Below are 18,738 nucleotides of genomic sequence, written 5' to 3'. Positions count from 1 at the left end.
TGTTGACAAAGCAGGCTGATTCAAGGCATAAAAGTCTTTGCAGCAGCTAAGATTATTCCTGCATATTTTGCAGTAAAAATAAAACTCATCATTGCCAATCTGACACAATGTATTTATCTTTCTGCCAATCCTGTCTGCTTTGGTTAACCAGGAGTGACAAAATTTGTAGCTGCCCATTGTCTTTCCTAAATAAATTGGGAAACCTGAAAGACAAGTAGGTTGAGACACAACAGGAAAAACATTAAGATTTTTGCCATCTGAATATTCCCTTTATGGTAGTCTTCTCACTCATCCTGCAGTTAGGTTATTAACTAACCTCAGGGATAGAGTATAAAATTTGAACCACTAGAATACAAGCCAGTTCAAACCAATTTATACTGGCATGGTTCACTGTATGAAGCTACAGCAAATTATCTATCCTTAAACTTCATGGCAATTAGACCAATCCATTCCACCCGCCCTATAGGTAGGTTCCTCTTTATCCTTAAGTAGTGTTGCAATTTACCCAACTATCCCATCCACAATATAGGCCAATTTTATGCTGTAATAAGTTAATAAGTGTCCTACGTTTACAACAGTTAATAGACACTCTGACCAAAGACAAAGTTTCCACTGTTTTGTTGCTTCTTTCTGAACTGTGACAGCATAACCAAAAGACCAGTTTAACTGGATTTGTGGAGAGGCTGTATTATCTAAAGAGGGTCTTTCAAATATATCATGCTTCAGTTTTCAAATATACCAGCCTCCCAAACAGGGACTAATTCCGAGCCTTGAAGCTCAAGTTCAATGATTCATCACAATGCTTTGACATTTAAAAGCTAACATTTTCTGCTAAAAATACCATTCCTGCAACATGAGTGGAGTTGTCATTTTTTCAGTATCCATTCTGCAGGTTTGGCCAAAAAGTTGTCACTAAAAAAAGGGATACTGCATATCCACCCCCTCTTATCATTTTAATCTAAGGATTTATCATGACATTTTGAAAATTTGACACCAAATTTACGTTTTGAAGCTTTTGGTGCCCTTCCCCCCTCATTTGCGATTGCTATATGTAACTTGGTTAATACCAAGTGCCATAAAAAGGTAAAAAACTAAAAAGAAAAAAAGCTAAAAAAAAACTAAAAAAGCTGCAAAACTAAAAAAAGAAAAACTGAAACAGAAACTATATCTATATCTATATATACATATAAAAATAAGTTGTATGTCTGTTTATACGTCAACGTATAAAACTGACGTTGAATTTTTCTGTGCCCATCACTTAAGCTTGATTTATATCGTTTCATCAGTTTTTTTCATTTCATAATGAATTAAATTTAAAAAAAAACTAGTTTTTTGAACTGAAAGTAAGGAGCGACATTAAAACTTAAAACGAGCAGAAATTACTCCTTATATGAAATGGGTTATCCCCTCCTCAACGCCTCGCTCTTTACGCTAAAGTTTATAATTGTTTTAAAAAGTAGTTCTCTAATTATGTTATGGAGCACTGGACGATAAACGGCACGGATGTTCTTCAATTCTTACTCTACATATCAAAGCGAAACGGTTTCCTGTTACACTCTTTTGTACAAACTTTATTTCCAAGAAGAGGCACAAATATTCTAACTCTGTTACACAACACAGCATTTCTTTTTCTTCTCCAGTTATTCCAGTTATATACGGCCTTTGTCATTTAGGGGTCATTATTTACTTAATTTACTTGAAGAATTCACTTAAAAACTTGAAAAAATTACTTGTATTATTTTCAGCGCATGAATTACTTTACGAACTTGGTTTTACTTAAATCGATAACTCATTAAAGGACTTACTTATATCAATAAAATAGTCTTCTTTTGTCTCTGCTTTTTCATAAATGCTGTTTTCTTTGTCGATGGCATATGTCGATGTTGTCGATTGTCCTGATTTCTGTATTGCTTCTTCTCTAAAAAAAAGAAGGGTGAACATTTTTTTCCATACACATGCTAATATCCACAACACCTTGACTAACTTATAGATGATCCTCAGTCCTATGGCTGACTGATCAAGGAAAGAAGCGAGAATAAAAGTATTGGTCGGGGGGGGGACAATTGGCCTTTGTCCTTTAGAACTGGTAACCCCTCCCTCATAGATTCTTATGAGCCTAGAATTGGGGTCTACCCAATTCTAGATTTCAGCCTACATAAGCCTAAATAAGCTACTACATGCTTATCTCATATTATGCAGAAGCTAACACATTTTGAAAGTACTTTTGCAATACTTTACCCCAAAAACACCCTAATATAAAAATATATAACCCAGATTAAGTATTCCCCATGCGTTTGTTCATGTGTCACTCTTGTTTTAACCAATGTACCTGTAAATTGAATCAACGCTAACGAGACGGGAAAACACATGACAAATATTAATTTTGGGCTATATATTTGCATATTAGGTGAGGCTGGTCTATGCATTTTTCTGCATATTATAAAGTAAGAATTGTTTTCTTAGCGTGTTCCCTAATCAATATCCCCAAATCCAGACTTATGCATTAGATTTCGAAAATACATTTTTGCTGGTATTTTTAGTCGAATTGTCCTTTTTTGGCATAATACTGAAAAAAAAACGGCGAATACATCCTTTGCCCCATCTTTCTAAATCATCGTGAATTGACACTACTGTTCATGAATTAATTGAAGACATAATTGCTTGAAAAAGGAATTACGAGGGCAAATAAGAAGAGGGAGACGGCTTCTCTGAAAAGAGGCGGCTCATCAGAAAGGATATTAAAAGTTTCAGTGTCATTCTTAAGTAGCAAAATGATTGAGCCAAGTAAAGTGGCAATTCCTGCCAAGTTTATGGTGCAAAACAGCAAATGTGGGTCAAAGGGCCCCAAAAAATAACAGAGTGAGAATTCACAAATAGCCGATGATTTAAAATTACCAAAAGCTATATGTTCAGTTTTCTAGCTTCAGCGGCAGCAGCTACTTGGGGTTCAACCCTAAGAATGTACGGAATACCGTCCACAATTAACGATTAATGTAGCCATTCATTTTAATGTTGCAGTTAACTAAGTTGACTCATTTGAGACATGATAAAAGTAAATGCAGTGGTAAATAGTTGCCCATCATCCGTTATAAAGGAAGATTTACTGATTTACTATGATCGGGGAGGGAGGAGAGAATTTGCATGAACCATAAAATTGGCACTTTTATACCTAAATTTCCTAATTCTCAATGAGCTACTAGATAAATATGGAAGAGGGTTTGAGAGAGCAGAAATTAATAACGGATAGAAACTGATCAAGCTTTACACAAAAATCCAAGATGAAAATGATTTTGGCTCATGACTTACCAAGTATAAACATTAAACAATCTATTGTCTTGGAGGAGGTCATACAAAAAAAACAAAATGAAATGGCCTTGTTTCAAAAACATCTTGAGCCAGAACAACCTTCGAAATTTCTACTGCTTGGCAGCAAAAGCAGTTTCGAAAATGCAGCTTGAAGGTACATCCAATTCAGAAATATTTTAACATTACAAAACATGAATTTTTCTTAATAAAATAGTCTCTGCAGTAGTTCGCTCCATCAAATCTGCCTACCTTTTATGAGAGAAGAGGGGGATGCGAGACAAATAGTTTGGAGAGTGGAAAATGAAGGACCTGTATGGATCTCGATTTGGAATAATCAATATTCAGATAGAGTCACCTATATCATTCTACCCTGTGCAGTGATGATTAATGAAAAAAGAGAATAACCTATAGAGAAACAATTTCTTAGGAAAATAGATCAAAATAATTACTTACATTTTTGCAACAACTAGCTGTCTATACCAATCGCTTCTCCATTCTTCTCCCATTTCAAGCGATTTTTTTTTAAAACTTGATTCAAATGAAACTGAACTTCTTGTAACTGCAAGAATAAAATAGATATTAGCCTTTGCGTTCTTTTACGTACTCATGCTTTCGATAGAAATTCGACGAGAACTGACTGAAGATAGCATACACAAAACTTGGGGAAAAGATACAGCTATCCTGTTTCCAAAATATTATTTTTGGGAAAAACAACTTAAATACCAGAAAATTAAGATATCTCATTTTTTAAATAAATTTCATGCCCTCTCAATCTAGTTTTAGTTTATTGTCAGCATTGGAAGCTATTTTTAGAAAAATGTATAAGCCCTCCTTCTCTTTGATTTCATTTTCAACATTGACACTACTTACAGATTTGACTCAAAGTAGCTGAAATGATTCTATACTATATTTTACAAGTAACATTTTGTATTTCTAAAGTTGCTTAAAGAGAAATGATGGTAGCTTTTTTATTTATTTACCGGTAAGTTCCAGCAGATGCAGTATAGGCTTAATAACACATTTTTGGAAAAAGGATTGAGAAAATGGAGGATAACAACCATATAGAAGGAAAAGGCTGGCCTTTTTTTTTTGCAAAGTGAGCCCCTCATCCTTTATTAGAAAACTGTTCATTTTTGCGCAAAAAACGTCTTTTCCCTCACTTACCTTAATTGAGGCTCTAAATCGTTGCTGGATTCCCTCCAGTTATGTGTACATATTTGCTCATTAATTATCAGAATGATACATCATATTACAAGTTGGCAATAGCATGGGCCATATTATGGAAATGTGAAGTACAACATCAGGGTAGAAAATATATTGCCTCTAGTTCAAATATATTTCAATATATTGCCTCTGGTTAAATTTTGATACAGTAGGCTAACCTATTAAAAAATCAGAAATGCAACAAACCCTTCAAATTTTGGATTAGTTAAAAAACAAATTTGCCAGAAACCTTGGCCAACTCTTTCAGATAACAGGGACAATTTACTCAAAAGCGTGCTCGTAGTGATGATTATAAAGAAAAAAGCGCGAAAGCACAAGATTAATGAGATAAGAGGCAGGGCTTATCCTATTCTTAGTTGCGTTTGATTCGACTCGTAAAAGTTAACTTAAAATACTTTTTTCTCTGCTGCCGTTTTATTTAAGGCCTTTTTTTACGTCAACCAATTGGTTTAACCAATGACAGTTTTGGTTTAACCAGCTTGTATGTTTCACGCAAAAATGGAAAACAAATAAACATGGTTGAGCTCAAACAAAACTGCTTCGCAAAAACACTCTTTGTACTTGTCGGATTGGGCAAAAAATTTCAAACATAAAACATCCGTAAAGTGTTAAGTGTGTCATTCTATTATAATTAAATGATTTAGCACTGGCTTAATTTCCTCTGGATTTGACATATTTCACATTAATTTGAGGTCAGAGTGAATTGAAAAATGATTTGAAGAGATAGGAAGGGTCTGAATTAGTGGAATCTTTGGTTAAATTGTTCAGGTAATATCTTGGAAAATGTTGTATTCATACTGTAAAAGCAAAATCATCTATAACAAGTCCTAAATGATAAGACTTTGGCTTTGTTGAGCTACCCTAAACAGAGGATATTTGTCTGGTTTTAGCTCTGAAAATGCAATTCTTGTTATTTGAGTAGAATTTTAAGCCATATCAGTGTTTCATATTTAAATTTAGGAAATGTATTTCCTGAAAGTTTCCAAATCTTGGAAACTTCATAAATTGAAATTGAGCAAAGTTATGACACTAAAAACGCTTTTTTTCTTGTCATTTAAGTAGAAGATTTATTTTGCAAGGATTTCACTTTTATAACACAAGCATTTTTAAGAGTGTGGACCAAATATTGAAATTTCCAACTGTCATAATGACTAACCACCAATTCACAGGATTTAATCCTTATTTCATTAGACAATGTGATTTAAGGCAAACATTTTTAAGAGAGAGAAAGAGTAGAGTTAGATGCTCCAAAATACTTTCCCATGATATAGTTTTGTCTCACCCATCCCTAAAAGTTTCATTTTCCTAACCTAAACCTTTTTCAAGATATTACAAATTTATCTAAACTAGAATTTTACCAAACAGAAGTTTAACCTCATAATTTGTAATAGCATATTGTTCAGGCTAGCCTTTGCAATCCCTACAAATTTTGACTCTTCACAATAAAACATTATTATAGCCTTAGACTTAACTGTTAAAAGAACAGTAGGCCTACCTAACTGATTTGAAAGCAAGATCTTATATATATAAAAACCAAAAATTTCATTTGATTATCAATATCTTACTCAAAACATAGGAACCCTGAATTCAGAGAGCAATAGTTATCTAGAATTTTATTTAGCTTAGAAACAGAGAAATTGTTTTGAAGTCAAGTTATAATGTCATTCTCTGGTCCTAACTTCATAACCAACATGTCTGCAATATAACGATCTAATAGCTCTTTTATAACCTAAAGCAAAGCTATTTGTTAGAATTAACTCAAATTTAATGAAATCAATATATTGCCTCTGGTTCAATTTTGATACAGTAGGCTAACCTATTAAAAAATCAGAAATGCAACAAACCCTTCAAATTTTGGATTAGTTAAAAAACAAAAGAACCAGAGTGATGATTATAAGAAAAAAAGCGGGAAAGCACAAGATTAATGAGATAAGAGGCAGGGCTTAGTTGCGTTTGATTCGACTCGTAAAAGTTAACTTAAAAGTTGACTTTTTAAATTTAGGCAGCAAAATTTAAATATTAAATTTTTAAAGGTTAATATTTAACCTTTTAAGAATTATTATGTATTGAGACAAAGAGCTGATGTATTGAGCAGTTTAACCGGTTTATATTATAACCAGTTATATTAAAATAAAGGTCAAACCTTTTAGAGTTGCGTTTGATTCAGCTCGAAAAAGTCAACTTAAAAGTTGACTTTTTTCTCTGCTGCCGTTTTATTTAAGGCCTTTTTTCGCGTCAACCAGCTGGTTTATGCCTCGTTTACACGGAGAGGAAAACTTAGACGGGAATCCTGTCTCGGAGACAGGATTTATGTTTACACACAGAGGGAAAAGTGGGAAAAGATTCTTGTCCTTTTGGCAGAAAATTTGAAAATTTTGTAAGCATGGATGAAACCAACAGGAATATTATGATAGCAGCCACAGCATCATTATTGATTGCTGCTGCTTTTAAAAATACCGAAGCAGAAGATCTATTTTGCAAGGTTTCACTTTTATAACACACACATTTTTAAAGGTCAGGGCCCTCTAGAGGGAGAAGGAAAAGAAAAAACTTTGCTCAATCCCAATTTATAAGGTTTTAAAGATAACACTTTTAAATCAGAAGAAAATAAAGATTCCATTGATATGTCCATAGTCAACAAAAGGGATAAATATAACACAATAGAATAGTCTAACCCGTCTTTATAAAAATATATTTTTAGTAAATTATTTAATAATTTAGACTTGTAATCTTCAACAATTTTAATAAAGCTCTTATTAATGCAAAGCTTAGATTTGTGAGTGTTTACTTTTTAGTAAAGCAATGACGGAATTTACAGTTTCTAGAGCTCCATAGACATTTTTTTCACTCAATTTCTGCTGAATTTTCATAAACGTTCCTTATTTTCAAACCTGGCGTCCGCTAAGCGCAAAACCAACCTAATTGGCTAAGGAGTTCCCTAGTTTTCTTAACCTTTTTAAAGAAGCATACAGTTGTATGAGTTTCCACGTCACCAATTTAAGGCAGCATTTTTTTTTTGAAATCTTTAATTCCCTTTGTATTATAAACATCTCTCAAGAAGGCAAACACTAGAGACAAAAAGAAAGTCAGAAAAAAAGATCAGTCTGGTGCATGGCCCCTTCCAAACTAAACACTATAACAACAAAAGTATAATAGTATTCAATTCCCAATTCAATATTGTTTCCAAACATAATAGCCACTGGCGAGACAATCGTGTTCCACACTCCCCCCCCCCTTTCCTATGTAATAAGACATGATACAGCATTAGGCTATATAAAAAACCTTGCTGATAAGGTCGGTTTGCACGTTTGTACGCATTTTTCGCCAGCAGTTGGTTCATATTGCAAAATAATACCAATTTGAAAAATAAAATAAGGGCGGGGTGGGGGGATTGTCACGATGGCCGCCATTATATTCGGAAACGGAATCGAATTGCACTACATTGTGTTATTGTGTTTAGCTTCAGAAGTGGCCATGAGCAAAACTGTAACCAAAACTTCAAATTAAAATAGAATCCAAAAATAGACACGAAATAGATAGAAAAAGTAAAAAATTTCCTAATGTGTGGATGTGCTGCTCCCTTCCTACATTAAACAAATTTATCAAGGTTAACGAAATCAGAAAGAAGTCCCCTGTATAACCCAAAATACTACTGTTCTTCGATTCAATTGTTGCGGGTTGAATACTTTTTGTTTTACATAGTCAGCTCACCTTTCTTTCCTTCCTTGGTTTCTTCAGTCTTGGCATCGGCAGGTTCCTCCTCTTCAGTTGTCTTTTCCTCAACTGCTGGCTCTTCAACCTTTCCACCTTTCTTGCCTTTACCTGTCAAAAGATCCAACTTGAGACAATAGAAACAAAAATTCAACATGACTTTATAAAAAGAATAAAAAATACATCAGAAATAAAAATCATTTTTTAGCATTTAAAAGTCTTCCTACCTTATAAACATAAGTTATGTATTCAGAACATAAGTCCGAACACAATTTGATTAAGAACATATTCTTATTACTCCTCAGGTTCTTGGATAAGTAAATGGCTAGATATATATAATATAAATCATAATAACATATATTATAATCTTTGAGATGCCATGGCCTTTCCTTTTATATGAATTATGTGGGACAAAGTTTATAATTGAAATGACATTTGAAAGTTTTAATTGTTGTTTACATAAACAGGAGACTTTTATCTCGTTTACACGATCTTAATCACAGGAGATTTGAAAACTCCAGCCAGAAAAGAAATCAAACCAGACAAGAGGTTTCTTTTTCAATGAGTGTTGCAAAATCAAGCTGGAAGATATATGTTCAAAACAGTTTTCTAAGCTATCTTCTGCACGTTATCATACTTTGTTTTAGTAGTTTTAAGTGATGATACTGACGAAGAAGTATCGTAAGATATGTCATTCAATTTTTTTAGACTTGAAGATTTAGAAACTGAACACTCTTTCTTAAAGCGAACATGAATGAACCCAGCCCATTTTTTCCCAACAAACCTATCTTTTACCGTAATAAATCGTTTTGTCATAACAAATTTAACCTAGCGATTTTTCTCAAAGCTAGTATAGATAGATTTTTTCGCACGAAAGTCAAATTGGGCCATGGTGACATACACAAAACAAGCAAAAAAATACAGCAACAAAACATACACTGAAAAGAACCTAAAACTAATCATTTATGAAAATCATCACGATATTTCATACCTACCCAGACGAACTTTCCAACATTATTTATATTTAAGTGACACTTATTTCTAAAAATTTCCGAAATACAATCCCTCACCCTAACCTCCCTACCAAATATTTAAAAGCGCACCTCCCTCAACTCCCTACATTCGCCTAAAAAATGATAAAGACTCATCCATCTCTTCACAAATAGGGCAACTATAAGAACCGATACCTCATACCTACTCAGACGAATTTTCCAACATTATTTGTATTTAAGTAACACCTACTTCTCAAAATTTCCGAAATCCAATCTCTCCCCCTAACTTCCCAACCAAATATTTCAAAGCGCAACTCCCTACATTCGCCTAAAAAATGATGCTAAGACTCATTCATCTCTCCAAAAATAGGGCAACCATAAGAACCATCCCTCCCTCTATTTCTCCTTAAATATTTCCTACGTTCTCCAAGAATCATAAAATTCCCCCTTGCATGCATTGCTCATTTAAAATTTTCCGGAAACAATCCCCCTTTTAGGTAAATTTCTTCTCCCTGTTCTCCTTGACCTACGCGTCCTAAGGGACGGCGAAGTGGCCTTCGCAGCTTGCCAAACCTGAACTTCCTGAGACTCTAGCCTAGTAGCAACTAACCTAGATAGATTCCCTACCATCCCCTTTCGCTCATTTAAGCAATTAACTAGCCCTTCACGGTCTGCTATATTCTTCACCTGATTTGGTCACGAATCCTTCCTCCTATCTTGAAACATCATTAAAAGTGCTTGTTTAACTAGCCTATTATCTTCTATTGATACCACCCTTTCACAGTATTTAACCATACAAATTAACCTAGTCTGTCTCATGCACTTTATTCCTATATCCCCTCTCAGCACTAACCCATGAAACTTATTATCAAGGCCTAACATACGCTTAAAAAACCTCAACTGCATTCCTTCTAAATTAAACCCCCCAAAGCTCCGCCCCGTAATGCAAAGCCTATCAAACCCTAGCATTAAAAATATACTTAAACTTCTATCCACTCTATCATTAAACTTCTATCCACTCCATCAAACGCCCCTTTTAAATCCAAAAATGCAACAAATAGATTACCCTCTTTTCTCTTAACTTGTTTCCTAATCATCCCTAATAAAATAAAAATCTGATATATAGGACTATAACCTTTTCTGAACCCTGCCTACAAATCTGGTAAAATTCTATTTTGTTCTATCCAACCATCTATCCTACGACATAATATCTTAGCAAAAACCTTACTAAGTACAGTTCTTAGGCTTATACTTCTATAATTCCCATGGTCTAATCTATCCCCCTTTTCAAATAACGGCACTAGAAAAGACGTAGCCCAAGACAAGGGCCATTCTGCACTGTTCAATATAGCAGAAAATATCCCTACTATAAAAGGCAGCAGCCACACCCATCCCCACTTCCAAAGTGCAGTTGGTATTCCATCTATGCCTGGAGCAGACCCGCCTCTCATTCCTTTCATTGTCTCCCAAACTTCACTTTCCTGGATGGGAGCAACCAAATCATAATCACATTCTTTCATTGGCCAATATACTACATCACACACTGCACATACCAGATCTACACCATAACTAGTTCCTCCTAGGTCCCTAATCACTTCATTTTCTCTCTCCTCTAAATATGTAGGCCATTAATCTACTGCTAGTATACCATCATAAACCTCCTGTAGAATTATTAACTATATGCCAAAAGGTCCAAATATCCCCTTTTCTGTAATCTTTCTTCAGTTGCTCCCCTGTTCTAATTTCATGCTCTTTTTTCTTAATCTTCAACATTTTCTTATACTTATTCCGAATCAACTTATAATCCATATAAAATCTAGTATTTTCTCTACTACCTAGGCCATCCCTCGCTTTCCACAGTGCCTCTAAAACTTCCTGGCAATTCCTTTACCAATCATCATCAAAATATCCATTCTTAATATTCTTCGTAACTCTGCGATTTGACTTTGAACCTACCTCGTATATAACATCATAAACTAATACTAACGACTCCTCTATTTTTCCATCACCTAATAAAACCAAACATTTCTCTATTTCCTGTTGAACTTCTTCAGTCGTCACCAAATTATTCTTCCGTCTATAGTCATTACTGTCCCTTGGAGAGATATGGATTATTAAATCACCCCAAACCTCCCAAGCAGCTTCATCCGTACAGGCATGAGGGGGCATCAAAACTTCGAGTAACCCCAACATAACCACTAAAGTCCCCAATAAGACAAAACGAATCGGAAGGAAACTGAATAGAAAATTTACGTTCTTCATCCTCTAATATACACCACGTTCCTCCTCGTCGTACAAGCAGATACAAAAATTGCAACTCCACCAGAAGTTCGTCCATTCCTAGATTAATTTTTTTTTTGCGGCGGACACCGAAACCTTTCAAACTGATTTTCTTTTTCCAACCAAGTTTCAGATAATGCTGCAATATAAAACATGCACTGCGATACCAATAGACTATTAATTTTCATTTCACTCCACCCCTGAATGTTCCAATATACCATATTTATTCTTTCCCGCACAATACCATGGCAATGGTCTCCTTATTCTTGATGCCGATCACTTAGATTTTGGAGAGATAGCTCACGAGGTGCAATCTGCCTTTCATTTATTGTGGCCCTACCTCTAAGAAATGGTGACTGTGTTGTATTCCACGCACTGTCTTTTGGGCTAATAATTTCAAGATTTCTTCTCTTTGGAGTGCCTCTTTCAAATTGTGGCACAACAACAGAAAAGGGTGTTTTATGCACTTCGATTACATTTTGCAATTTTACAGGATCCCTAAATGCGCTACCGAATGACTGCATAGATGTGACGCTAGTTTGATAACTTCCAATTTGCTCTCGGTCTTCCGTCATCTATCAACGTTACGTTTGAGCCTAGCCGATATTTGGTGTGCACTAGCAATTCCCCTTCTATATTTACCCCCATGTACTGTGCGCTCTTTTATCGCATCAGTTACGAAATTTTATATATATAGCCCTTTTACTCTACAAACAATTTCATACCGGGCAACTTAGCCTCTTTTCCCACTGGTTTCGCTGCCACAAGGGCAAATTTCATTTTCTTTCTCGCAAGCAATTCTCGTTCTGTGTAGTCAGGCGGAATCCAAATTTTCGCGTGTCTAAAATGTTGACCCGATTTCAGAACAAAATCGCGGCAAAAAGGGCTCGTAAATTTAAACCAAAACGGGGCGTTTTTTTTTTAAATACATTTAATACAGAAAACGTCTTTTATGTTGCTAAGATGTATCGCGGCGTTCGGAATAAACTGGTTCAAAGTGGCAACTACATCTTCAAGTAATTTCTGTGCTCGTCTTGACGGATCAAAGTTGTACAAAATCACATTTGTTCTTATCGAATCAGCCTCCATATTACTCATTTTAAGTCGCGTCATCTACAGTTCTGTTCTCAGATAAACCACTTCCTGCTGCGTATTTGTTTTCTGAACTTCAGCGATTGCTCCCTCCAACTTAGTTGATAACTGTGTTAGTACCCATTTATTTCCACTATTTTCGATGAAATTGGGTCTATTTTTGCTAACTGAAGATTCATTATGGTGAGCATCGCCATTATTCAAGATTCTGCATCATTTGAGATATGGCTATCGCCTGGATTCTGGCCTTGTGTAAATGTTCCTTGAAACTAAATGTGCAAATTCACAGCTCTGCTTATCACAGGTTATATGCCAATACGAATGCAATCATGTGCCACTACAGTCCTTATTATTACCCAACTGGCATACCGCTCTTTGATTTGTAAGAAATTGTCTCATTTTAAGAATGCCAAAAGTTCAATTAATGCAGCGGACAAAAACTTCAGTCAATTCAATTTATCCAGTGACGTCACATATTTCACTCGGTTATAGATGTTACTGAATAAATATTTTTAATCTATATATATAAAAATAAGTTGTCTGTGGATCTGTGGAAGGATCAGGTGACGTCACCTGAAAAAACTGGATCAGGTGACGTCAAAACTGAAAAAACTAAAAAAAGGCAAAAACTACAAAAAAAACTAAAAACTAATAAAAAAAATAAAAAAGCTAAAAAACTAAAAAAACTAAAAAAAGGCAAAAACTACAAAAAAAACTAAAAACTAATAAAAAAGCTAAAAAACTAAAAAAACTAAAAAAAGGCAAAAACTACAAAAAAAACTAAAAACTAATAAAAAAAATAAAAAAGCTAAAAAACTAAAAAAACTAAAAAAAGGTAAAAAACTAAAAAACTAAAAACTAAAAAAAACTAAAAAAAAAAGGAAAAAACTGAAAAATAAGCTAAAATAAAGGTAAAAACCAATAAAAAACTAAAAAAAAACTGAAAAAACTAAAAAAAGGCAAAAACTACAAAAAAAACTAAAAACTAATAAAAAAAAGTAAAAAAGGTAAAAAACTAAAAAAACTAAAAAAAGGTAAAAAACTAAAAAAAATAAAAAATAAAAAAAAAATAAAAAAAAGGAAAAAACTGAAAAATAAGCTAAAATAAAGGTAAAAACCAATAAAAAACTAAAAAGAAAAAAAGGAAAAAACTAAAAAAAATTTTCATCTAAAAAACTAAAAAAAACTAAAAAAGGTAAAAACTAAAAGAACTAAAAAAGAAAAAAATAAATGACGACACTCAAAGAGAAAGCGACCAGGACAAAAGGAATGTTCGATTAGCAATCAACAAAGCACCGGGACACAGGGAGTATAAATGACGACCAGGACATAAGTGAAAAAAAAAATTAACAAAACTAAAAAGAAGGTGAAAACTACAAAAAAACTAAAAAGAAAAAAAAACTAAAAACTAATAAAAAAACTAAAAAATCTAAAAATCTAAATAAACTAAAAAAGAAAAAAAAAGGAAAAAAATAAAGGAGAAAAACAAAACTAAAAAACGAATGTATATACAGACCGGTACACCGGGATACAAATGACGACCGGGACACAGGGAATATAAATGACGACCGGGACACAGGGACACAACTACAACGGGGACACCGGGGGAAACAGGGGGATATAAATGACGACCGGGACAAAAAAACTAAAAAGAAAAAAAAAAACTAAAAACTAATAAAAAAACTAAAAAATCTAAAAATCTAAATAAGCTAAAAAAGAAAAAAAAAGGAAAAAAATAAAGGAGAAAAACAAAACTAAAAAACGAATGTATATACAGACCGGGACACCGGGATACAAATGACGACCGGGACACAGGGAATATAAATGACGACCGGGACACAGGGACACAACTACAACGGGGACACCGGGGGAAACAGGGGGATATAAATGACGACCGGGACACCGGGACAGGGAATGGTCGATTAGCAATCACCATCAACAAAGCTCAAGGGCAATCATTAGAATCATGAGGTATAGATCTGAATACAGATTGTTTTCCCATGGACCATTATATGTTGCATGTTCAAGAGTCGGTAAACCTGACAATCTATTTATATGCAAAGACAATGGATATATATATATATATATATATATATATATATATATATATATATATATATATATATATATATATATATATATATATATATATATATATATATATATATATATATATATATATATATATATATATATATATATATATATATATATATATATATATATATATATATATATATATATATATATATATATATATATATATATATATATATATATATATATATATATATATATATACATATATATATATATATATATATATATATATATATATATATATACATATATATATATATATATATATATACATATATATATATATATATATATATATATATATATATATATATATATATATATATATATATATATATATATATATATATATATATATATATATATATATATATATATATATATATATATATATATATATATATATATATATATATATATATATATATATATATATATATATATATATATATATATATATATATTCACAGGTGGGACATAGGGACACAACTACAATGGCGCGTAGCTATTATGGCGCGTAACGACTTACGCGCGCGGGGGGGCTTGGGGGGGGGGCGCGAAGCGCCCCCACCAACTAGGTGTTGGGGTGGCGCGAAGCGCCACCCCAACAGCTAGTAGTTTATAAGACGTAAAAGTATTCTCACTACTGATAGTATTTTAATTCTATATAATATCTATTATTTTATAATTCTTTCAGTAACTACTGAAAGAATTCAGTTTCTAATTAAATCAGAATAAAATCCTTTACCAAAAACTTGTCCAAAAATGAGATTAATCCTTTTTAATAGAATAGATAGATCTTAACTGGTCAACGACTGAATAATGACTATATGCCACTATGTTAACACTCGTTTTTGCGTTTCCCAAATCACAATCCAGATTTAGTTACGGCATTTTTCAAGGTTCTAGCATGACAATTCGAGCTTGAATGACACGAAATGCCACTTTTTAGCGTTTAAAGAAACTTCAACACTAAATTGCTTGAACAATTGTTCACCTATTGCTTCATAAGAACAATTCCTGGAAATAAAAATTAATCGCTCTTTTGATATTGTGATCAATGACTCGATTAGAAAATACTAACACTGTATGCATTATTTTTATATCTGTTAATACATTTTTTTTTTTAAACTATATTTGCAGTGAAACATTTTGAAAAAAATATATACCAAAATCCATATTAAGATTTGTTATTGGAAGTAGGTGCAATTTATTTTACTATTCGTTTATTCAGCATAATTTTTTTTTTGCCAAAATAGCAGTTTATTTTCATTTTTTGCTGATTGTTAGTGCCAACAAGAATCTGAAAAATTCGATTTTTTCCTTTCTCTTGAAACTTTGACAATCTAAAATGAGACTCAAGACGGACAAGCAAAAGTCCTTATATATTTGATGCAGATTCAGCTGGATAATAGGAATATAATGGTGGAATCAGAAATACCTTTAGCAACTGGCTTTTTTTCTTCAGCCTTTTCTTGGGCTGCAGGCTTCTCTTCTGCATTGGTTTCTTTCTCACCTAATAGTAAAGGAATTTTTAGCTAATAAATTTGCAGTTCTTTCTTTGCAATTCAAAAAGATTAGAAGCATAAGATTATAACTCAAGGTTTGAAACTACAGAAACCCTACAAGGAAGATTTAAAAATGAGGACAAAAACAAACTGCTTGGGCCTAAATGAAGGAGTAGTTGTGTTTCTAACAACAATCTTTTTTTCTGAGTGAGGCATCCTTACTGTTCCAAGAAGCATTTAGCTAATCAGTAGAACATAAAGAACGGCGAAGCTTTATAGATTTTACAAAGTTCACCCCAATTAATCAGCGATTCCCATGAGCTCTTAAATTCTCCAGAAACTTTCAAAATATCCAACACCCTCTGGAAAATGGTTTTGGGTGCTAATAACTCCTGAAACTGTTTTAACTGATTTTGCTATTCCACTTCTGAGGGATGCGGATTGTAAGGGCGCAAACTAATAGTTCCATACAGCAAAATAAAAAATCAAAGAACTCATCCAGGTCCACCTTGTCATTTTGATATTTTTTTTTAGATAAGCAATACATATTTATCAAATTTTATGAGTGCCAAAATAAACACAAATGCTCAGGGTTTCAACTCAAATATTAATAGTGGTACTAATCAGACGCGAAGAAGTACTACTTTGAGAGAAAAATATTACCTTTCCAAAATTTTAGTTTGTGTTGCATAAAGCATAATACACGCCCATGATTCCGTAGATTTCTCTTTGGTTTGACACAGAGTAGGACAATTTTGTTTGTTTTGCTGGTGTTTGAAATTGATTCATCAACAAAAACTTTGCATAAAATTTTTGGAACTGGAACTTTCCTTGAGAATGGGTATCCGAGGTCATTTCTAGATTGTCACCTCCAACAAAACAGTGTTTAGGAATTACGAAAATAATCTTTCAGCATTTTCTAAAAAGAGCCTGGAATCCCTCGAAAATAATTCTGATTCAAAAATAGAACAACTGGTCATACAAGGCTAAAAGCCTGAAAATCAAGGTTTTCAGCCCCCTGTTCATGCATTTACTTTACCGCAATTAGACCAATACATCCCACCCTATAGGTGGGTTCCTCTTTATCCTTGAGTAGTGCTACAATTCACCCTTCTATCCCATCCACAACATAGGCCAATTTTATGCTTTTGCTTTTTGGAAAAGTTTCCACTGTTTTGTTGCTTCTTTCTGAACTGTGACAGCATAACCAAAAGACCAGTTTAACTGGATTTGTGGAGAGGCTGTATTATCTAAAGAGGGTCTTTCAAATATATCATGCTTCAGTTTTCAAATATACCAGCCTCCCAAACAGGGACTAATTCCGAGCCTTGAAGCTCAAGTTCAATGATTCATCACAATGCTTTGACATTTAAAAGCTAACATTTTCTGCTAAAAATACCATTCCTGCAATATGAGTGGAGTTGTCATTTTTTCAGTATCCATTCTGCAGGTTTGGCCAAAAAGTTGTCACTAAAAAAGGGATACTGCATATCCACTCCCTCTTATCATTTTAATCTAAGGATTTATCATGACATTTTGAAAATTTGACACCAAATTTACGTTTTGAAGCTTTTGGTGCCCTTCCCCCCTCATTTGCGATTGCTATATGTAACTTGGTTAATACCAAGTGCCATAAAAAGGTAAAAAACTAAAAAGAAAAAAAGCTAAAAAAAACTAAAAAAGCTGCAAAACTAAAAAAAGAAAAACTGAAACAGAAACTATATCTATATCTATATATACATATAAAAATAAGTTGTATGTCTGTTTATACGTCAACGTATAAAACTGACGTTGAATTTTTCTGTGCCCATCACTTAAGCTTGATTTATATCGTTTCATCAGTTTTTTTCATTTCATAATGAATTAAATTTAAAAAAAAAACTAGTTTTTTGAACTGAAAGTAAGGAGCGACATTAAAACTTAAAACGAGCAGAAATTACTCCTTATATGAAATGGGTTATCCCCTCCTCATCCTTAGCTAAAATCAGAGAGTTGAGAAGGTTCGTTCAAGTCCCTAATTCCATTCCCTCCTCTTCTCTAAATATTGGATAGAGCTGTAGTATTTCTTGACCTAATTTATGTTTAAGTCACACCATTTTTTAATCTCTACTTTGTACAAATCTTAACTTTATTAATAATTTATATTAATTGACATTATCTAACACGAGCCACTTACTTTAACTTATTTAAAGTTCAGAAGATTCAAAATTACGAATGAATAAAGGTGATATATATGTACATTATAATCAGTATAAGTTGAGCCAAAGAGGATAGTGAATAAATCTAATGGTTAGAGGAAACATGTGATTGAGATTGAAACTTGAACACCTTCCACAGTCCCAATTCGAATCTTAGGAAAACTCTTGACTCCTTCAATAAAGTACCTCAAAAGCTTTCAGAGTTACCAAAAAGTCACTTTTAAATACAAATAGCTTTAAATAGCTTTCTAGTTCAATTTGCTCCAAAATATTTTCTTTTAGTGGTTTTCTAAGGGACAGGGTATATACTACATTTTATTCCTAGTG

General features: G+C 33.1%; 1 protein-coding gene across 3 annotated transcripts in view; it reads right to left on the bottom strand.

Moving 5' to 3' along the window:
* The window catches only part of LOC136033551 (ankyrin-3-like), a 127,054-nt gene that overhangs the window by 33,513 nt on the left and 74,803 nt on the right, over positions 1–18,738 (bottom strand). For 2 of the 3 annotated variants that reach the window (XM_065714300.1, XM_065714297.1), the window contains 4 exons: positions 16,147–16,221; positions 8,242–8,352; positions 3,760–3,865; positions 1,806–1,918 (listed from right to left, as the gene is read on the bottom strand). In XM_065714300.1, the coding sequence (XP_065570372.1) occupies positions 1,806–1,918; positions 3,760–3,865; positions 8,242–8,352; positions 16,147–16,221 (405 nt within the window). The remainder of the gene's footprint in view (positions 1–1,805; positions 1,919–3,759; positions 3,866–8,241; positions 8,353–16,146; positions 16,222–18,738) is intronic. The other variant, XM_065714299.1, reaches the window with a different exon arrangement.

The sequence above is a fragment of the Artemia franciscana genome, chromosome 12 (genome assembly GCF_032884065.1).
Source record: "Artemia franciscana chromosome 12, ASM3288406v1, whole genome shotgun sequence".
Taxonomy (NCBI): domain Eukaryota; kingdom Metazoa; phylum Arthropoda; class Branchiopoda; order Anostraca; family Artemiidae; genus Artemia; species Artemia franciscana.
This window is presented reverse-complemented; position numbering and strand designations above follow the sequence as displayed.